This window comes from Nesoenas mayeri (genome assembly GCF_963082525.1).
Source record: "Nesoenas mayeri genome assembly, chromosome: 3".
Classification (NCBI taxonomy): Eukaryota; Metazoa; Chordata; class Aves; order Columbiformes; family Columbidae; genus Nesoenas; species Nesoenas mayeri.
Window position 1 is genome coordinate 36525694 of NC_137544.1, and position 23121 is coordinate 36548814.

At 38.3% G+C, this 23121-nt stretch overlaps 1 protein-coding gene across 26 annotated transcripts in view; it reads right to left on the bottom strand.

The window, feature by feature from the left end:
• The window catches only part of SNAP91 (synaptosome associated protein 91), a gene marked incomplete at both ends in the record, with an annotated part of 63549 nt that overhangs the window by 21971 nt on the left and 18457 nt on the right, over positions 1-23121 (bottom strand). For 15 of the 26 annotated variants that reach the window (XM_080340805.1, XM_080340794.1, XM_080340798.1 and 12 more), the window contains 12 exons: positions 1478-1648; positions 1792-1806; positions 6496-6596; positions 7728-7837; positions 9843-9870; positions 11262-11332; positions 13968-14009; positions 15313-15419; positions 16874-16985; positions 18250-18343; positions 20220-20322; positions 22105-22180. In XM_080340805.1, the coding sequence (XP_080196931.1) occupies positions 1478-1648; positions 1792-1806; positions 6496-6596; positions 7728-7837; positions 9843-9870; positions 11262-11332; positions 13968-14009; positions 15313-15419; positions 16874-16985; positions 18250-18343; positions 20220-20322; positions 22105-22180 (1030 nt within the window). The remainder of the gene's footprint in view (positions 1-1477; positions 1649-1791; positions 1807-6495; positions 6597-7727; positions 7838-9842; positions 9871-11261; positions 11333-13967; positions 14010-15312; positions 15420-16873; positions 16986-18249; positions 18344-20219; positions 20323-22104; positions 22181-23121) is intronic. The other 11 variants (XM_080340800.1, XM_080340793.1, XM_080340792.1 and 8 more) reach the window with 5 other exon arrangements.

Here is a 23121-nt window from a genome sequence, read left to right on the forward strand (position 1 = left end):
TAATGCTGTTGCAAGTTTACAGTGATTTCTAGCCATGTAACTATGGCTCCTTTTTTATTTTTTTTTTAAGCTCTATATATATGCTAAATTAATAATACAATTTGAAAGTGCTATATCTAAGAGTTTCTTGACCCAAACATCTACACACCAGAAGCTTCACACGCTGTGCATCTGCAGGGGTGTTCGTGAGCACAGGCCTTGGCTTCTACCACAGGCTTCTGAGAGTACCCAGTGTAACCAACATCAGACTCTCTCTTGCTGCTAGTGGTGTCCAAAACCAGTGCCACCGACTATTTTAAAATTGCTTCTGAAGTACCTGATCCTGTGGCACTTGGACTATTATTCATTTTTGTAAAAGGAGGGGTTAAGTAGCAGGTAGCAGTTTTAATCCTTACAGCTTCTCAGAAGCTTTATTGGGATATCTTGGAGGCATTCGCTGAAGTCAGTCCTAAACAAAACTTCTAACTGGGAACTTTCCATCTTTAGGAAATACCTTTATAGTCAAACTGCTTGTGTATGAGACCTATCTAGCACTCCTTTACCTAGAAACAATAGATAAATGCACTTCCGCAGGGAATGTGCTGGAATCCAGTTTTGATAGCAAGTAAATTATTCCTAATTCCTGACATCCACTGTCATGCTGGAACTATGCATCACACGAAGGAACAACTAGAAAAATACAGCAGTCAGGTGATCTCAAACATGTTAGTAGTTTGTAAGTCAGAACACTTCTCCACTAACCTGGGCTGGCATAGTACTGAAAAGAAATGATAACTTCTGACTTGCTGTTGAGATGTTTTCTGCTCCACAAGAGTGACAAGGAAGCTGACAGCATACAGGGGGGACCTTATTCTTACTCAAGGGGTTAGCAGCTAACAGTGGAGACTGAAAGAGCACAACTAAGCTAAAAGAATATGTTTCCTATACATTAGCTGTGTAGTTGGCATTTGTTACAAGTTCCTTGTCACTTTAATTTACTGCTAATGCTATTTGAAACAACACCCAGACTCAGGAATGCTGAAATGTAGTAATTTCAGCTTGGTCAATACTCTATTCACAGGAAAGATCCAAAAGGAACGTAATGCAACTGAAGTGTGACAAGTAATGAAGGAGCAGGAAGGTGCCATGTCCATCCTTCCCAGTGCAATAACTAAGAAAGCACACTGCTTTTCCCAGAAATTTTAGTACAGTAGCATAGTTATTGAATGACATGAAAAGAATACCTGCTTACTCCAGTGTGGATCTGAAAACTAATGTTCTTAGCTGCTCAACCATAAGGTAACTCAATCTTAAGTGTACACAGTTTTCCCTTTCCATGTATATGCAGAGAAGTCTATTAACTAAAAGCACAGCAAACAGAGGCAGTTGGACAATTTACATCTCCTGTTCCATCAAGCATCCAACACACAGGCACCTCTGGTATAGTTAGTTAAATACCCTATGAGCTAATGTAGAGCACTAGAGCAACCTAACTAACCTCCAAAGAGATCCACTTCAGCAGTGGTAGCAGTAATAGTTGTAGTTGTAGCAGCAGGGGCTGAAGTAGTTGTAGTATCAGTAGTTGCAGCAGTAGTTGCACTGGGCTCTGGAGCAAATGGATCTGAAATCTGTGGCTCAGGTGTAACACTGGAAAGTGCAGCCAGATTATCTATATGCAACCATATAACAAAGATCAAACGGGAAAAGTAAGAGGAAGAGGGAGAGACCACAAATATTCATCTCCAGAAAGCTGGAGCTTTTAATAAGGAGTCTTAACATTGAAAAGTCTTAGAAATCAAAAACATTACTCACCCTCTCCCAAGAGATCTAGTGATTGTCCATTAAAATGACAGCAGAATAAAGAAACAGACCAATTAGTAGAACTGCCAGACTGAAGATGTTAATTAGCTATAAATTCATTCTCCAAGTGACATGTTTGGGTTAAACAATTTTTGCACTTGATTTTCCAGCATTCAAGAAGTTATTGTTACATGACAAAGATTATTCTGTTCAATACTTCTATTCAAATCAGAACCAGTGCATAAGACTCATGTATTTGATTAATTCCTTCATATCTACTCAGCAAGATGTTCAAACACTGGTAGTATTTATCACTTCTGTTTTATACAGCTGATTTTCTTAAACTGCAACAGAGAACCAAGTAGTGGCCTGTAAGGTTGACAGAAAGGTCTCCTACCTTTCACTACTCCAAGGTCAGGCCAAGAACCACTTCTAAAGAAGCTCAGTTCAGCACTTTACTATTTTTCTCTTGCATCTGGCTTAGCAGTATCTTACAGTAACACCAGTAGTAGGTAGACTTCTTCAAAGTTTATGAACAGCTAACAGTACCCAAGAACACTGAAAATTTTGAATGCAAGTTCCTGGGCTTAACAGCATGCAGATTCAAGACTCTCACCACCTGTACATGGGAAGAGTGAGCCCCAAGGAACCTCAGTGATCACATATAAGTACAGTAAACAGGCATAGTTCAAGCTTATTTAAATCAGTGAGCTATTAGCAGAACATACTCAGATACCAAAGAGAATCTCAGGATAATTCTGCTTTAGTTGAAAGTATTTTCTGGACCAAAGTAGTCAGAAAGCAGTTAAAAAATCAACATTACAGTCACTAAAAGTAGACAGAATTCAGCTTACTGTTCTGCCAAAGTAAGCTGTTGTGTTCCACCCATCAGCCCTAGAACCCTTCACAACACTGGTACTAAAGCCAGTGTTGTACTCCAACAGAGACCAGCTTGCAAATACAGTGTTAAATTACTTCAGGATACAATTCATGGCATCCCTACTTCCCCAAGTATATTCTGAGAGGCAGACAGGCTGTAGTTCTTGTACTTGAGACAACTGTTTAGCAAAAAAAAAAAAAGGAAAAAAACAAAAATAGGAGAGCACTCATCTTTGAAAGCTTTTCTTGCATTTATGATAGAGCAAGCATACTACACAGAAACAACTACCTCCATTAACACTCGTTATGAGGAGTATGATTGATTGACAGCATAAGCAGGTTGGTTCCTCCAGCTTTGGTCCCTTAACTGTTTTCAGAGGTCAACAAAGCATCTTTAACAGACTTTCCTACATTTTTATGTTCTCTGAGATCAGACTGAGCCCAGACAGAAGCAGCTTTGCCTACATAAAGCAAATAAAAGCTATAAAAACCTGTGAAAACGAAGCAGTTTGGCCTACTACATTTTTATATTGCAGTTAGGCTAGTCTGAGCACAACTACCTATTTACTAACTAGTAGTTCAGTGTTGCTTCTAGATTCACTGTATTCCTTAACAGGGTCATGGGTTCATCTGATCCACACTGAACAACAAGCACAGATGCTTTACTACAGGTCAGAATGTAGGAAGCAAAATGCTCTGAGGAAGCACAGCTCCATGAGTTTGTCTTTATTTTACAACATTTGTTAAAAAGGCATCAAGAAACCACATGTAGGTATTCTTGTAGTTGGTTCCTTGGGGGAGCTGTACTTGAGACTGAGTGCACAAGCTGAGGTAAGTCAAAATACCAGCATAACAGCATATTAAAAATGCAGCAGTCTGGTATCTCATTACTGCACACCAGGTGAATGTCTCACAGCTAGGCTTGAGATAAACAACTGTTGGCAAACTTCTACCCTCTATTAGCTTATTCTTCAATGCATTTTTGTTATCCAGTTACATTATAGATCATAATACAGTGAAATTATAATTTTCTAGCATGGCAATCTATACTTACTCATAATATGGGAAGGACTAAAACCAATGCTTTATTCTATAGTAATATTAAAATGACAGTGCTAATAGCAAATCCATGTTCTAAAGCACACTGCAAGGTAGTTCAGAGCAAAAGTTCAAGTCAATTTGGTTTTATATCTGAGAGTCAGATCTTGCAAAGACGCAGAATTTGACGTACTGTATTTTTGGTAACATTACAGCCCAGCCTGCCTGCCTGCAAAATGCTTCTCTATTCACCTTGTGCTATGCTGCAGGCAACATATAACACTACCTTGGTCATCTCCTATGAGCACAGAAGTGTAGATTTGTACAAGTTTCAGTTCATTTGCTAGATAACTTTACATCATATTCAGAAATATGCTAGGTATACAACAAAATATACAGTGTACTGTATATACCACTAAATATACAGTGTACTATATTGAATATACAGTATATACCAGAATACATAGAATCTACATTGCCAGTGAGACTGAGAAAGCAGGATTGTTTGTTGATGACATGTATTCATGAGGTTTATGTGTCATTTAAAGTGCCAGTCTTGAAAAGTCTCCAGAAATGTCCACTAGCTCACATCAGGGATCTGCTCCAGTACTGCCCTACCCTCCAAGTGAACTAATTTTTTCCTCATGTCCAATCAACATCTGAAGTTGCAATCTGTTGCTATTACCCTTCATTATAATCAACTCCTATTTCCAAGAAAATTTTGGCTCTGCTCTGTAACTCCCCCTTAAGTAGTCATAGACCTCTATTAAGAGAGCCCTTTAGCATCCTTTCTGCCAGATGACAGAGGCCCAAATCCTCAATCTCTTTCTGCAGAGGTGTGCTCTAGACCCTTGGAGTCCTCGTAGTCCCCTGCCAACCCCCTCTCTCTGAAATGGGAGAGCCCAGGACTGGATGTAGTATTCCTGATGTGGCCTCTCTTGCACTAATTAAAAGGCTCCATAGTACCTACGAGAATGTACAATTTATAACGAATACCAGCCTCATCCTGCAGCTTTACTTTAAAAAAAATAAATAAAATAAAATGACCCTTAACACAGGCTCAACGATTTTCTCATTACCAGATGAGACATGAATGGAAATAACAGTATAACCATTCCAGTTCTTAATTCATGCATGTCTGAAGAGTGTTTGGCAATTATTTAAAAGAGTTTAAAAATGAAAATAAAATAACAGCAAGATTCCCATGCAGTAACAGGTCATCATACCTGGACTCCTGCCAGCAGTAAAACAGACAAACTTGAAGTATACTAAGTTACCAAAATGCCATTCCGAAAGTTAAGACTGAAGTATACTTGAGGAGGTTAGTGATAATCTTGGCCAAAGGAAAAAAGTCAGCTGTCCTTTTCCATTGTGGAGTAAGAGGACTGGGTACATTACTAGTCCATTTTAAAGTTTTCAGTAATTCAGAAAAATAAAGACACCTAAGTTCCAAACTATAGGTGCTTTGTCCAAAGGAACAAAGCAAAAACTCAAATAAATCAGCTTTCAATTGCAATGCAAATCAATATTTTACAATATTAGTGGCTATTTACTCTGCATAAATGAGGAAATGCTTAAAAAACCAAGAAGCCTGAGCTCTTTCGAACATCTCAAAAGCTTATGTTCCAGTACTTGGCCATGACAGAGCAAGACAAATAGGATGCAGTCAAAAAATTGCAGAATAATTAGTCCCAGGCAGCATAGAATAGATGATTCTTTGGTCTTGCTTTCTGGGTAAGATTACATTTCAGTTAATAAAACTGACATTTCTGAAAAAAAAAATAAATAATCAATTCAACAGATTAAATAAGAATATGCAAAACATGGTCTACACGACAGCCATAGCTAGCCACACATAATGAAGTGTCTGAGACACAATGTCATCTTTAATGAACTAAAGATAAGAACAAAATAGGGAATGCAGAAGCCACTAGTATCCAGTATTAGCATTCACAGCAGAATCACCGTGACTCAGTGTAGCACTCCTGCTGTGAGGGGGCTGATGAGTTCATTAAGCTGCCAGGCAAGTGCAGATCTCTTAAGATTACACCACAGTGGGTTTACAACTATGTAAGTTAAATCACATTTACTGGCCTAATTCCTTGTCTTCACAGGACAGGAGTGAACATTGCCTACATTTATTGCGGTCGTCTTAGATCACCAGCTCCCAGTGCTGCCTGGAACAACAGGCTCAGTTCATCAGATTGCTCAGATTTCAGAGAGCTGGTTAGGAATTCCTATTCAATTGCAGTTAGCCCTCTACTTCTCTCTTCATATTATTATTCTAAGCAAACAAGGAAGATTTTATTAAAATATGTTAAGGATTGTCAGAGATACTCATGCTTGCAGCAGAACTAATTTGCCACCATTGGCTTTAGATGCATTGTTGTTTTAAAATATATTTTTGATCCTCTGTCTACTGATCTCCTGGCTTTGCTTTATGAACCGAAGAGCCAATTTCTGCCCTCACCTTGCCAATAAGCACACGAGCAGTTCTAGTTCTTCTGTTTTAAACTGCCTACCCTACCTGTTCACCTTCAACCATCCCCTTCCTGCTCACTTTTAGTCACTTAATCCTGGTTCCCCCCAGCTTTGCAGTCAGGCCCTTATAAGCAGCTTATACTATTATGCATATCCCTGGAAAAAGGAGTAGCCTTGTGCTGCAAAGAGATGCCTGACTGTTGGGTCAGCAGAAGTCTGGGAACATCCTATGCTAGCAGAGAAAGAGCCAGGTTTCAGTTCAGCTGGGCAAGAAGATGGAGACTGCAAGAACAGATGTTGACAGTGAGGTTTCTCTACCTCCCCATGAAGTTGCTCCAGCAGAGGCTGCTGGAGCCGCCTGCCCAGTAGCAGCAAAATCTGGCTGAAGATCCAGAAGATCACTGGATGGTTTGGAAGAGCTGCCAAGGAAAGGAAGAGAGGTATTAAACACTGGAGGAATTTGCCCATTTAAATCAACTTTAAAAAATTATGACTGGGTTGTTGGAATTACCCTTTATTTGCATGGCTGATGAAATAATTTCAGGCCTTAGGATTAGAGCAGCGGTCATAAGCACCTCTATTGCAGTAAGTGCCAAGAATAAACTATACCCCAGAATGGGACCTTAACTTCCTTTACTTGATAATGACATTGCAACAGATCTATGAGACTTTTACAATCCTAAAAAAATGAACAAACAAAACAAACAAAAAAATCCCCAAACCAAACCCCAAAATCTTCGGCGTTCCATAAGAATAGAACAAATAACTGTTGTGACTGAAAACAGCTTCATTCTATTAACACTTCCATATTTCATTATGCCGTGTCAGAAAGCAAGAAACCCACATTTCCAGGCAATAAATAGGCAATAGATAGAAGAGAGATGGTAATAATTCTGTGGCTTAAGCCGGACAGATAATTGCTTAAGAAACATGGTTTTGTTCATTTAGAACATTTAAATAATAAACAATAACTTTTTCTTCAGTTAATTACTTCATCTGACATTTAACTGAAAAGTTAGTCATGTCTTCAGACTTTTGGTTCAAATTTAGAGCTTCTACGTGTCTAGAGTTCATTCATTGTGCTCATTACAATAAGTAACAGTGGTTTGTTCCGGTTTTCACTTGAAAGCAAGGTTCAGATTTTCTCATTGGTCAAGTGTTCATTTTTTACTTTAACCTCCAAAAGTTCATTATTTTTGTGCTTCATTAACTGATGTGAACAGCAAGATAAAGGAATCTGAATTCAGCAGGTTTAGAAACAGAATAACGAAAGTCAGTAAACACTACTTTGGATTTGCACATTATTTCAGTCTATTCAATCAAAAGTTTTCACTGAGAATGATACAACATCACTACTACACTAAAAGCAAATCAGAGTAACCACAATTTTTTTGTTTTGTTTTGTCAGAGTTCACTTGTGATCTATGCTGGTAGAATAATATAGCCCAATCAATGCAGATGTACACTACCTGTAAAGTAAGAACAATCTTGTAGGCAAGCCTCCTGTTCAAAGTATGACTTTGGCATTTACATTCAGCTTTTTAGCTTACCTTACTGGAGCAGCTGTAGATGAAGTTGCAAAAAGATCAACTGGAGGAGATGTATCAATAGTTTTTGCTGGAGTAGAACTAGGAGATGTAACAGTTGTGGCTGGAGAAGACTAGAGAAATATTTCAAATACACATTCGATATAGCAGCCTTTCTCCACAAACAACTCATGCACAGATTCACATACTTTAAAAATCCAATTTTGACATCAGATCATCTTATTGTGAGCTGTTTCCCGCTTTGAAAGAATCAAAGGAAGACTGGGCTAAGTTTGCAGAGGATAGTGGAGTTGAGGAATTCCAATGTGTCTCCACCTAGCAATGCCTGGCTCAAAAGGAAATGCCTATATTGTGCATTCAGAGCACCTGCAGACACCAGCAGCTGGTCTCATATGAGCTTTAGACCCTTGGGTTCCAGACTCAACCAACATCTAGGCAACTAATTCAGAGACCTGTAATCTGAAGTTGCCTTACCTGCATTTTAAAATCCCAGTTAGGGTAACTAACAGTTCCTGTGTGTCACAGGATTCTCAGCAAGTTCCAAGAAGATAGTTTGCTGCCAGAAAACTCCTTCCTCTCAGTTTTAAGACCATCTTGAAGATGGAAGAAACAAAGTATTTTTGTGGTTTTCTTTCTACATTTCTCAGATCTTTCATTTTGTCCATGGAATTAAATATCTGTTCACTCACAACAGCACCTTAGTGCTCCATAGAAATGGTGGGAGAAAAGAAATGGTTAAAAACTAAGTTAAAAGTGTGTACGTAAACCTTCAGACTGAAGAGAGTTTAAGGAGCCATCAACAGTGCTAAGGGTTAAGTCCTTGGGAAGATATAAAAGACAGCTCAGCCTATGATTTTCTTTCATTAGCTCCTCCAATTCTGGATAAAGATATCTTAAGTACGGCAAGGACAGACACCCAGGACAGTATATTGCAACTTTTCTGTGCACTTGAAGCTTCAAGTTACCTTGAAGAGTGTCAACTTAATTCTAAAAGATACTGTGATCTTTGCTACAGCCTCTCACAAACTAGAGAGATCCTTTTCCTAATGAATGAAAACAAGTCCTATGTTTAGTAGTCTGTCATTCTGACCACTGCCAAGAAAGAATAAGAATGGCAAATCTGAAGCAATTTTCTTCTGAGTTCTGCTACTGCCATTCCATCATCACAAGTCTAGCAGTAGGTGGATATCAGCTTTCCAGACTCTCCTCAAGGCTTTACTGAGGTTTGAGACTAGAGCTGTCCAAATTCTTCACATAAACCAGGGAAGAGAGGATTACTTCAAGTTGTAAGAATGCTTTCTGAGCCATCATGTAGTTCTCACTGCTACAGCATTGTCAAGAGAGTTTTTTGGTTGGTTGGTTAGTTTTTGGATTTGCCTTTTTTTTTTTTTTTGAAGGACTTATTGGAAAGAAATTGAAGAGCTTTCACGAGAATCAACTATTGAACTGTCTCCCTCAGATTCAGAGGTTTTAACTGAGTTCTTCCTGCACAACACCTGCTATTAAACACAGAACTATGGCACCTGGCAATGCTTCAGAGATAGTAGAAATTACTATTAATAACACCATAAAACTCACTAGATTATCTGACACTTAAATCAAGATGTTTTCACTGGCAACTCTTGCTTTCAATTAGGGTAAGCAGTCTCACTAATAAAGGTCAATTCTCAAATTAGGTATATCAGATGAAAGTTTTCTTCTTAGCTTTTCACATAAATAGAGTTTTATAAGAGTCAGCACTTCCTCAAAAAAAAAAAAAAGCAAATTAAGTGAAGAATTTGGATGAGAAACAGTATGGAGCAAGTTTCTCAATGATATAAGGATTAAAAAAAAAAAGCTGAGACAAAGATATGAGTATTTTTTATGTTTTCAAAAAGCACAACCAACAAATCCTGCACTGGTGTAAATACTATGGCCCTTCAGATCAGCAAAGTGCTCTTCTGGGGCCATGATTTACAAGGCCATTAAAAGATGCAGCTTTGTCGCTTAGGTAGGGCCCAGGTGACAAAGCCTAAAAAGCAGATTAGGAGATGGAAATTTAACTCCTTATGCCCTTAAGATGTTCTAAATCATATACCTGAACAAGAATTAACTAGTACAGCAATTGACAGTATTTACCTTGCTCAGAGGAGAAGGAGCCCCAGATCTAAGGGAAGGAAAAAAAAATATATATATAAAAAAAAGGAGTGCTTTCAGGTAAGTACACTTTTCTAAACTGTGTTTCTGGTAATAAAAGCTCATGCATAAAGACCAAAAGCTAAACGTGACAGCTTTCTGAAGATCTCTACAATTCACATGACCTTCCCATTTCTCAAACTTTCACGTGTCACCTCAAAGATGAAAATTGTTGTTTCAAAGCTTAAATCAATCTTTTAAGCTAGTTGGTGTCACAGGATTATTCTGCCTTTTAAATAAGCTCTACTAAATGGAGGAAATGCAGAGATGCATGCAAGTGTCTTGTGTTAGGGCCTACAGAAGCCAGCAGGAAAGAGTTATTGGGGCAAGATACTGCCATATTATAAAATCATGCAACAGCAGCAGAATAAGACCAATATGGAAGCAGTTATCTAACATAAGTCTTCTGAGGATGCGTCATCGAATTTTCGAAGTCTACTCTTCTTTTACAGAAAGTCAGAGTTACTTTAAAGTAGTGATATCTAAAAGTATGGAAACAGTTAGTTGGCAAGTCCAACCTGAAAGTCCTTCCACATGCAGGAAAAACACACTAATACTAAATGACAGAGCCTTAATAATGAGTTCAAATGTGTGTCAGTGCATTTGCTTACTTTCGTTATTATGAGATATGAAAATACTGCTACATATTTTTAGAGCTGCTTTGATCTTAGAGATGAAAGGAGGAGTTGAAGTTAAAACTGTGCCAGTATTGAACTAATCATATCCATCCTATGGGTTACTTGAATTGGGTAAGTCCTAGGAGCTGTAGAAATGATTAGAAGATCTGGAGCTAAGACAGAAATTACTAAAAATAACTTAAGGACTCTACAGAAAAGTAAGCAACAGTTTAGGTACAATTAAAAGCTATCTATTTCTAATTTTTCAAGCCATCTTATAAAAAAATAACCACATCTGCATGCAAGTGATATGGAAACATATGTACTTACCCTTCGCTAAATTGCAAGGAAAGCAACAGTAAAAGAGAAAACACAGGTTTAGCTTAATCCTTCCTAGACTTAGTCACAACAAGTGTATAATAAGAAGATGCCAAGTCATTAGAAAACAAATCAATTTTGATGACAAAAGCCTTAGTAGCAAGGGAAAACAGTTACTTTTAGGAGTTTTCCATAGTTAATTTTAATTCAATTCGGAAAGCGTCTAGTTGTTCAGTGTGTCACTTGGCCCTACCTGAGTTAGAAAAATAAAGTTGCCATTAAGACAACTTTGTAAGGCAAAGGAAAAGCCCAGTCTTACTGCAGCTTATTTTCCAGCTAAGTGGCAAAAGGAGGATGGGGAAGACAAACTTAAAGATCAACTAGTCTCACATTTCACCTCGATACATAGTAAAATATATACACTTACTTGTTGCCAGGTTTTTTTCCTTCCAGCGAGTTTAGATGTTGCTCAAGGGTCTCCATGAGACTGCTAGGAGCCTTAAAGCAAAGAGAAAGACACACTTCTAAACACATTGCACTGATCCAACAACATTTTGAAGCCCAGCACCAACTTCCCTGAAAACAGTCGATTCCCATGCTAGAAGTATTCAGGCAATGACAGCTTTTGAAATATAATACTGTGTCCAAATTTGCAGAGAGAAAACATTTACCTCTACTAAAGAGCATCTGAAGCCTAAATCCAGGATGTGCTGCTGATCATGCTTTGAGTCAGTGTTAAACACTGACAACAGCACAGACATCCACAGGGGCGAATTTAAAAGTAACAGGTTCAAGGTCATCTTTTCAGTTTTGCTTTCGGCCAGACCTCCAACACCTTTTTCATGACCAGAGGGCTAGATTATATGTGCAGTATAAACAAAACAAACTAGAAGTCCTTTCCAACATCCCCAAAAGCAATTTCCTTTCATTCAAGACTCTCAGCATCACAAAATCTTACAGCTGTGTCTTCTCAAAATGGTGGCCAGACACAGGTTACTGAGCCCAGCAGCTAACTCAAAATTGGGAAGGATTATGTTTTTAGACAACTACAAAAACTAAGCTTTTTCAAACCTCCTTGATCTTAGGTTTGATTTTAAGCAATACCCACAGGCATGCATTTGCTGTTACAACGGTAGATAGGAAAAGTAGCCCTAAATACAAATGACAGTGAGCTTTGCTACTCCAGCATGAAAACAGCAAGGAAGAAACCCTCAAGAGAAACAGTAGCATATAATACTCATGTATTTCATCAGGGTTACCCGTTCATCAATGGTACAGTCTTTCATCAAGAGAATTCCCTGTTTAACCTCTTTAAGATCAACCACAACTCTTGACAGCAATACCTATGGTGTTTCTCATAAGGTCTTTAATTTCAGGGTTTGTGAGTGCCATGAGGATGGAGCCAGGCTCTTCTCGGTGGCAAAAAATGATAGGACAAGGGGTAATCGGATCAAGCTGGAACACAAGAGGTTCCACTTAAATTTGAGAAAAAACTTCTTCTCAGTAAGGGTGACAGAGCACTGGAACAGGCTGCCCAGGGAGGTTGTGGAGTCTCCTTCTCTGGAGACATTCAAGACCCACCTGGACATGTTCCTGTGCCACCTCACCTAGGCGTTCCTGCTCCAGCAGGGGGATTGGACTAGATGATCTTTTGAGGTCCCTTCCAATCCCAAACATACTGTGATACTGTGATACATATGCATCAAAAAGCCAGTTTGTGATGCTTGAAAACAGACTATCCACTGCTCATATACACAGGATGCTGAAAAGCAGTTGCCTGGCTAAATCAAATGTTTCAGGATGCTTAGTACCTGCTGGTACCAATGTACAGCTAAGCGTACTTAGAGGATAGTGTCTGCATATTAGTTTTGGCATTAAAACTGAGCAATTAGGTAACTTTACACATGCAGAAACTTAAAATGCTCAAAAAATACTTAAATGATGGCTTGAGTTTATATATGTCCTACGGACATATTCAATACAGAAACATCTTAATCATTGATATTTTATAGATATATTTATTCGTTTTCAACTAATTTGAGGACAAGAAAGAATTTCTTAAATACATGTGACTTATTTAGAATTCTCCACAGCAAGAAAAAGATGAACAAAGGCTCTCAATTGCAGGGAAAAAAAAAAAATCAGACTTATACATATTAAAAATGGCTATAGTGTAAGATACAAATTGTGTCCACTTAAACACGTAAGCAGAAAGCTATGTTTCAAAAAAAAAATCCATTATTATTTCCTATTACTAGTTACCTCTACACACTTTAAATAGCTTTCCAATATATTATTCATAGGTTTCTTAAAAGCCAGCAAGGTAATATGAAACTCTTTTGTCTAAAGAGGAAGCTTTAGAAAATTTCTACCCAGATGCAACAATTTGGAAATTAAATATTGTCTGGTGACCAGTTTGCAACACTTAACATTGCTTAATTTCTTCTAGATGCTGCTTCAGCTATTTGGCACAAAACTGCCATACTTTAAGAATCACTAATACATAAAAATGAGCCAAGCTCTTTGGCAGCCAAGGTGTCTCCTCAGCCTCCAAAACTTTGCAGCCAAACTAAAAAGTCCAAAGATGACAGTAAATATCCTTTTCACATTAGACACAAAGCCATGCACCCAGGCCAATTTGCAAGTGTTATTGAAAATGGACCAGAACAATAGAAACAGCTACAGCATAAGTAAGTTTTGATGTTCAAAGTTTTGATGCATACTGACAGAGAAGTTCAGCAATCAAATCACAACTTCTGCATTTAAACTTCAAGTTTACTGTACCTAGACCAAGACAGTAGTGCTAGTGCTGCTCTGAATTTCATCTCTGGAAAAAGACTGTGTCAGGGAGAGATTATGAAGCAAGTCACACCACAACCTCTACGCTGTCTGTTGTCAAAAATGGACTTGAGTTACAAGCTGCAAAACTCTGTCCTTTAGCAAGGAAAGAACAAAACAGTCTACCCTTCAACTATAGGTCACAAGTCATAATGAAAGATACTATTTTAGTTATATCAGTCTTAAAAACAGCTTTGGGCACTTCCTATTTGCACACATTCCTGGCGTGCTTCCTAGTAACAGAAATTTTAGTTATTACACAGATCCAACAAGACTACAAGAGAAGCTTACCTACCTGTGTAAGATCAGGGATATCACCTTTGTCAATTCCAACTTGCTGTGGATATAAAAAAAGGTAAAACTTAAGTGCATTATTCCATTACAGCAGGCACTAATTTTGACTAGAACTGTGGTACACTCTTCAATGTAGAAAAAGACTACAGTACACAAGTGCAGATGCCCAGCTTTCCAGTAGCTACCTTCAATAGTTTGTGTTTGGGTTCTGTGTGTTTGTTTTCTACAAATTACATACCCATTAAAGAAAAAAAAAAAGTTTGATTCCAGCCAGATAAAGGTTCATGCTCCATAATGTAAGTCAGGCAGGGTTTTCTGGTCACACACAGTTGTGTCAGGGGACAGCATCACTGAGCTGCCAAACACAGACACCTGACTATCCTAATGAAGTTCTCTGAAATTCAGCCAGTGAGCAAATCCTAGAAGACATCACTTCCAAAAAATGGTAAAGCTCAAGTCACTTTGTTGTTCTGCCATTCTCTCCTAGCATTTCGAACACAGCAAGGTGAGGTCTAAGTCTGCAATCTTCTATCAGCTGTCTTGTTGCTTCACTCTGTCTCTTCAAGTTGCCCACTGGTTTGGCTTTTGTGGAAGAACAAGCTCCACTGCCCCCTAGTAAATCTGAAACATAGTCACTACAATACCTGTCCTGCAAAGCTGACCTATAGGTGTCTAAAGTACATCACTCCCTCAAGTTAAACATTCATCTCAGACATACGTGTCATTCAGGAGTCTAGCACGTTCATTCATAAATAGTAAAGTAAATTAGCAAAGAAACAAACTTTTTATTCAGCTAATTACTGCTGTCTACCATAATGAAGCATGAAACATGGAAAATGTACATCTTGTGCCAAGGAGACAACTAGCACAAATGGGAGCCCAGCAAAGGAGTTAATTAACCATGTAGTATTTGTATTATCCACATAAGAGGATGATAACCTCACATACCAGTTAACTTGCAGTTGGCTGCAAAGACTCAAAAAGTAGACTTATAAAATCCTCATGTGCTTATTCCTAATTGCTGTATCTTCCTCTAATGCTCAATGCTGTCCTAGAAGCATGCATGTATTACAGCATTTCCAAGAAAGATTGATGTAGTAGAAGTCATGTCACCTGTTACCAGGAAAGTTGAGGCTGGCTGAACAGTCAAGACAGGTGGAAGTTCTAAACAAGGCTTAATGAGTTCAAGAAGAGCTGAACAAGCAGATCCAGGAACTTGTATATTGCCTCACATTTACACACACTAAGTCAGATTCTTAACAAATGCTATTAATATTTTATATAGGTGCTAAAAATATTCACAAAATACTTAAGTGCCAGACTTCAGAAGACTAGAAGTCACTTACCTCTGCAACTTTAAGAAACTCTGATACTCTGGTCATTCGAGTAAGAAATCGTTTGTAGATTTCAAGAGCATCTTTACATTGTCCCTTTTTCATTTCAAAAAATTTCTCTAGAAAAAATAATTGGGTGAATTTCAGTTAAGATATCTTACATTATGTTTGCATTCAACAGCAACTCTAGTTTTCAGGAAAATCATGTTTCAAGAGCATTGCACTCCATTAAGATTTTTTTACTTGGACACTAGTCCAGTGATGTTCCTAGTCCTTAGCAGAATTTAGAAGCTGGGCTTGCCAAGCAGTGGAAGGGTTATATAGCCTGGAAGATTGCAACCCAACCAGCTATAGCATTGTGTTTGATCTTAATCAGGTTCTTAAGGATAAAAAGTAAGCAGGTGAAGTAGCCACCAAAGTTAAAATTAAAAATAATTAAGGGTACTTAAACCTATATTATTAGGACCTCTCCCAAGTTGTGTTCAGCCCAAAGAACAGTACTTTTTCCGCTTGAGTAGCCCTTTAAAGTTGGTTCATGTCCATTATCAAGCACAACTGCCACATATTTCAACTTGAACTTACACTTCAATTAGCAGTAGGCAGCAAAATCTTAATCCAATTGTTATGCTCAACACATTTGTATCTGCTCCAAAAGCTTCTCATGTCTACAGTTTCAGCCAAAACACCTAAGATTTCCTTTTATGAAACCATCAGAAAGCATTGTAACACAGGCACAAAAAAGCTGTCTGAGCTTCATGGCTCAGGAACATCTTTTGAATTGCCTGTTCAATCTCTGTAACCCCTCTGTTCATTCCTGTTGCAGTCAGAGTTTCAGGTCAGTAACGCTCACCAAGCAATCTCAGTTTTTAGCTGTCTTTATAGACCCACTGAAGTGCTCACTAGTTTTAACAGTTAAAGCTCATTTTCTAGAGGACCAGTTAAGTTTCCTACAGTTTACAGCAACTCCTGGTTTTAGACTTCATAACAAAGCCTTTTGCGGGTACAGCTTAAAGTACATTATGCTGGTGATCAGACTAAGCTGTCTGAGCTTCAGAATGTGTTCACAGCCTCCAATAGACTTTGCAGCCTGATGGTAGGAATTGTTCTGTTGAGGATCCAGCTGTGGCAGTCATGCTTTCAGGCAGGTCAGGAATGTTATTCAGGAGTATATTACTTCATGTAAGGCTATCACATACCATGGATAACAGAATAATCTGGGCATCTTAAAAACACAATCAAATAGCAAAAGCTGCCTTGCTAACTTCACAGAATACTGCACATTTCTTTGAGCACAGAAATGCTCCCTACCTATAAGTAGATTTCTGTATGATTTTAAGGGCATATGACACTAAGGGCATATAACAATCCAGCCTCAGATGAACACTGATATAAGAGATTATGGCTTAAAGTTTTCTCTCACTTCAAAATAGGTTAGTCAAGAAAAATGTATTCATTTTTTAAAGAAAATTAAGTAAAACAACAACATCAAAAAACCAAACAAAAACTGAAGCAGATCTGAAACTCATTTCTCATTTGCTCATGATATGTGAAATATAGACACCAGATTACTTACCTAGTAAGTTAATAACTCCATCATTGTAGCAAGCAAAAAGTTTGATAAGATCTTTAAATAGAAGCATGAATGCAGCATTTATGACGCCATTTGTCAGTTCATTTGGATGAACCTACAAATAAAATATCAGTTATTTATACCAGATTTACTGAATGCAATCAGAGGTTTTAGCTTGCACCAGGTATCTGATGCTGCTATAGGATCAAGCACAGAAGACAGGCTTTCACACAAAGAAACCAAACAAATATTTCAGTTAGCAGATCAAGGATTGTTTTCTTCACCACTCCCAAGCAATCCACTACAGCAGAGGAGTATTCCCATCAACAGTAAACATTGTAGTCTTGAATCCTTCACTTATCACAGAGGTGGAAAGCAGAGAAGCTATTAACAAAGATGTAATGAAACTGGACAAAAGATGTCAGTTCACAGTAGAGCTGAACAAAACCTCAGTAGTTTACTTGGTAATACATTTGGGTTAATGATGTCAAGACCTTTCCAGTTCTCACATGAACTTGGGCAGAAAATAAGTGCTTATTTATTAAAAGATCTTTGTTTTATTAAAACATATGTCCTCTTTCAAGACCATTATCACAATTCCAATGCCATTTAAGTAATGAAAATACATTACCAAGACATGTATTTCTAAGGCTTTTTTCCCCTGAAAGCTCTAGTGGGCCCAGTATCTGGGAGTGTGTCCTTCCGCCCACAAAGAACAGAAGGAACTTCAAGACTGATTCCTTCAAAGACCTCTTTCCAACATTACACCGTACCTCCTACAACAACTGACTCCTATATTTATCCTTAAGGCAGATAAATAATTCCACCAACATTCATAACATTATTACATTATAAATATATTGTAGACGCTTATTTCTCTGAATAGTCTAGATCAGAGTTTATCCAATCCAGTTTACAGCTGAAAACAAGATGAAGGTTTTGAGGAAGCCAAACAATGGATGTGTGATATTTTAACTGCTTTTTCTCTATCCCCAAAAAATAATCTGGTTGCCAAGAGACAGAAAAAAAGATTCTTCACTCTCCTTGCTTTGTCCATTTCTTCCCCTTAGTAATGCAGAAAACGAAACTCCCAGCTCCGAGTCATCGTTCCTCAAGAGCCCTCATTTCCCACACTGTTCCCCTACTCCCTCTACAATACAAAACAACGACAAAAAAGTAGAATCTGCACATTTTGTACATATAGGAAAGGGCCATCCTTCACCTTACTCTACCCTAGTGGGATACAGAAAAGGGGATTTTTTTCCCAACATAATGGGATGATCAGTAAAGCATTACCTACAGAGTGAAATGTTTAAATTACAATGCAGCATTTATAAGTCACTGCCTAGAGTCAGTGCTGGGTCAACTTCAATACATACATCAAATTCAAGTAGTGCATCAATTTGTTCCTGCAGTATTGGCATACTCTTCAGTAGCTTTTCAGGAGCCATTGTTCTCATTACACCGTCAGCTCTGCAAGAGCAAACACAGATTAGAAGCCATGGTGTTTCCCCTTTCCTTCTCCTCAAACTGATTTTTTTGTCTGAATTTCAGCTTAAAGCTGCCATAATCCACTTCAAACATTTGGAGCACTGTCTGATTCTCCTGCTTCGCACATCGCAAGAGCTGGCATGGAAAATATTTTACCCAGACACCCCCCCCTGACAGCAGGCAAAGAAGGATTTTGTGTTAGAGTGATGAATGCAAGAGATTGATCTCTTTATGGAGAGAAGACACTCAGAGTTTAAATAACTTGACAAGAAATACTGTCACAGAAGTACTTAGAGAACTGATAGTCTTTGTGAATTAAGTTTGTTATGAATAAATAATGACAACTCAATGCTAAAAGTACTTTTTAATGATGTATCTGTGGTCAATGAAGACAAAAAGAACTCTATAGGTGGTTGGTTTTTTTCCCCATTAAGTGCCACAATATATGCATGTCACTTTAGTGACAGTTTAAGTCTGGGCAATCTTTGCTTAGCACTTCCTTCCTCTGTATTTATGGGTATTTATAATTGCATTACTCCTTCATAGCACTTCCACTGACTTTGATCTGTCTTATCAGTCCTGAACCATTACTTCAATGGGATCACGCAGCAGTCATGGATGTGTAGCATTCCTTAATTGCCACCTATAGTTTTATATGCAGTTCTAACACATGCCCATTTTTTACCTCTGAATATCACAAACCTGCACAGCCACCATTGTGTATTGCCCCATTCTATTCACTGACAAGTATAGCATCTCTTCTCAGGGAATACATACCACTATTTTTACTTATCTTATGCTATACTCTGAGGCAGCACATTGTTTTGAGAATCAGAAATGACACGCACAGAAAACCTTTCCAGGAACATATAGCAAGGCAGGAACAGAAGGATCCCCAGCAACTCAAACTCATGCTTATTTAAGGTGAGCGTTTAAAGGCACTAGGTGACAAAGGGAACCTAGGGTAGATGCTAGTACTATGGCAGCCTGCTGGATCAAAACCTGCCTGAAACATCAATCCAACTAGCTGCTAGTCTTCATGTCAAAAGCTTCTTAATGATTCGTATTCCAGACAGGTTCAAGAGATAACTACCACTGTAGCAATGACATCCAGCTACACGACAGTGAGAAGCAGGAGAGGAAAGCTTGGCAGCGATGCCTACACTAACAGCTCAGAATCCCAAGCTGCAGAATACACCAGAACTGCCAGAACAATCCTGATTAGCAGGAGCATCTTTGACATGCAGTCAATTAAGCTGCATCTTCAGGGTGTGTTAAGCCACTTGCTGCATTGTTTGTGCTTCAGGAGAGAATCCAGGGCCACTGAAGTCCCAGTTAGAGGAGTCAGAGGTGAATAAAAATGTTCTGATAAATAGCTTACAAACGTATTCTGTTGAGTTTATAACTGTTTGCTAAGATCTTCAGGTGTTCAGTTTTCCTTTGTAATCAGTCATCTTTCGCATGGAAAGGGTCTGGAGAGTAATGAAACATCCTAAATACAGTTTCAGAGCATTTATTTCTCCAAATCCTAAACACAGTCTCACTGCAGCACAATTTAATAAGAGTCAGATTTAACACACAGCACTAAAAGCTCCCAGTTCTGCAAGGCACCTTATTTTAGTCTTCAGTTTTGCCTTACTACCCCAGTCTTTCTTCTCCTCCTTGTGCAATTATTAACCCATTACAAATACTTAAGAAATCCAACCAGTTTGGTATTTCATTGCGGCTAAACAAAGAATGTAAGAACTAAGTCACTGAGACACTAAAATTAAGCATAAAGCCACAAACAAGATTTTCATGGGTCAGGCAACTCTATCAGTTTATATAGAGTTGCTTCCCCTTATATAGAGTTGCTTACCCTTTCTTCACTCTTGCAAAGTCAAATGCCATTTGTCTGTAGGAAAACGCTTTTTCATTCAAGTATCTACTATAACGCCTTATAAAGGTGGACATGTCATAACCTGTAAAAGACAGTTACATGTTTTACATTTAAATGTCTTGCTTGTTTGGAGGTTCTTTAGTAAATGATAACAGCCAGTCAATAGGCTCTAAGGTTATTTGATCTCTGTTGCACAAGACAACCACACATACAGAATGGGCATCACAAGACATCTTCCAGCTTCTGAAGAAAAAGCAGTAGTGCTGCACCAAAACAATCTACCACTGTCCTGTGCTTCCAACAGACTGATGGAATGCACCAGGTGCATGGTTCCTGGGGAAACACGCTAGTGGCTCCTACACACTTATGCAGCAATATTTTTTGATGGCAAAATGAGTTACCCCTCTATTAACGGGGAAAAATGCCAATTTAACAAAAAGTTCATACTTAAATAAATGATTTCCAGGAAAAAGATTGATTGCAACTTAAACGCTCCCACTATTTTACATATGCCAGTCCCTTCAACTCTTACATCTGCCTTCAAAATTCTCCTGACTAGGTTTACCAGAACAAAAAAATTATTATGACATTTACAGAGATTAGCGTCTTCTTCGAACTGTTACACCAGGGATCATCAAGGCACATGATACTGTACAAGCAGCCTCAAACTTCAGTGACCTTCGAGCCTGTAAGACTTCTGGACAGTTAGTATTACAGTCTGTCCTTCAGGTATTTCTTTCAAAGTTTCTTCCCCTAAGCTACACAAATGTGTGCAGAAGACAACTCATCCTCCTCTTCAGAACAAGTACCTTTTTGCTGCTTTTGTTAAAATCCACACCCCTTGACTTAGTCATTGAGTATATTTTTCCTTCATTAACATTAAGTATCTCTGCCAACCCATGCTTAACACTACCAACTTGGATGCCTCATTATCTATGACACACTGTTTTATTAGCTATGAAATAACAATTTAAAGAAAGAGGCAAAGAACACAAAAGCATGCGTTTAGCAGAATTCATTGTTGCCAAATACCAGTATCTTTGAACATACAGACCATCTTTTGTTTAGACAAGCACAGTTTTGATATTTGTTTAGATTTGTCCTTGCCCTGTGTTACCATTTCTAAAAGATGCTCAAGTCTTGGTGTCACATATCACCATCCAAAGATGGAGTAACATAGCATTGCTTCGATCCTGCCCATTATTGCAGCATTACTGCATTTTGTATACAGTCAACAAAAATTCTGACAGCTGTAGAATTATATATTCTCTCTTGTCTAGAAGATCTACCATGAAACAAGCTTTTCTTCTATATAAGGGAAGTAACAGGAAAATTCATTGATTCCAGAGTCAAAGTATAAACAGACTTTGTAAGCTTTAGAGAGAAAAACTCCTTAATTTCTGCCTAGATGTCCCTAAATTCACTACTCAGATAAAAACAGCCAGTTCTTTTGGTGTCTTCCCACCCAGTTAAACACTTCCAGACAATTCCTAAAAAGTGTGGTGTCCCCAAGGAACCACATTACCATTTAAGACTGAGTAAACGCCAAAAAAAAGGAAAGTTATCCATTTCATCCTTAACTCCCATAACAGCTAAGGAGATAGCTGACCAGGTCCCAGTTTCAACCAGCATTTTCTAAGGGAGTTGTATGGTTTCACCTTTTGAGTAAAATTTTTGCAGGAACTGAGACACTTTGTTTTGAAGTTGTCCAGCTGTTCACTTGAGCTGGTGTATTCATTAAGTACTTACAAAAAGGCTTCAGCAGCACATTTTTACATTATTTGCATCTTACAAACGTAGGAGAAAAGCACCAATAGTATCTTATTTAGAATCTTGTTAAGATTATAGACATGAGTAGGCTTACCATGAGATCCGCTTTTATCCAGAAAATTGCTGAGATTGAACAATGTGTTTCTAGATGCCAGGTACTGGATAAATCTCTGCAACACAAAAGTTATTTTCTTATCACAGGCTGTATCTGAAGGCTTTGTACCTCCTGCCAGGAAGATTACCAGTCCAGCTCCAGCATACACACATGAAAACCCAGATTTTTGTCTTAGCCTGCAATACCTTCCTCAAAATTTTTTTCATCCACTCACATTTAGCCTGAATGTCTACTAAATATCCTACTGTATACATAAAAATAGATTCTGGGCAAAATATAAAAAGAGACTGTGGAAGAAACAGTAAAAATGGTAAATTCTTTAAGAGATTTGAGGAAGCACAAGATTTATCTGCTTGCAAAACAGAATATTCAGGCTAGTTCCAGACTTTTCAATCCAGCAGCCCTCAGTTTCTGGCGAGCCAAGGGCCTGTTTTAATAGCAAGCAGGCCCCACATTAAGTACAGAGACTAACAGCCCAAAACAGTTACAGAAAGCAAATCAGAATGTTGGCCAAAATTCGGAACAGAAAAATAGGACAGGAGTAAACATTTACACGGTGACATGGGAGAACTTCATTGCAAGAAAACACTTTGTATATAGCCACGGAGGAATTATTTCACAGTCATGTTGAAGTTCGTTAAGTACGCTTTTTATTTTATGCAGGCATACCAGTCTTTACAGGTCAATAAAAAGCAAGGGCAAGGAAAACACAACCCAAGAGGCTATCAAGTTGAATTTACAGCTCTAGGAAGCTTCTAACGCTCATGCAGAGAGGGCAGCTATTTGGAAGGGAGTACATGCGTTCCAGAACATCAACTTTAACCCTGGTCAAGAAGTCCCAGGTAGTCTTTAATCCTGCATAGCTCTGTTTTTAGACAGCACATAAATTGCCAACATCCTGAAACAGGCTGCTGCTTGCTCTTAAGCTACAGTTTTGTAAGCGAAGAGATAGATATTCGGCATGGCTCCAACTATGTTGCTAAAGGTAAGTTTGCT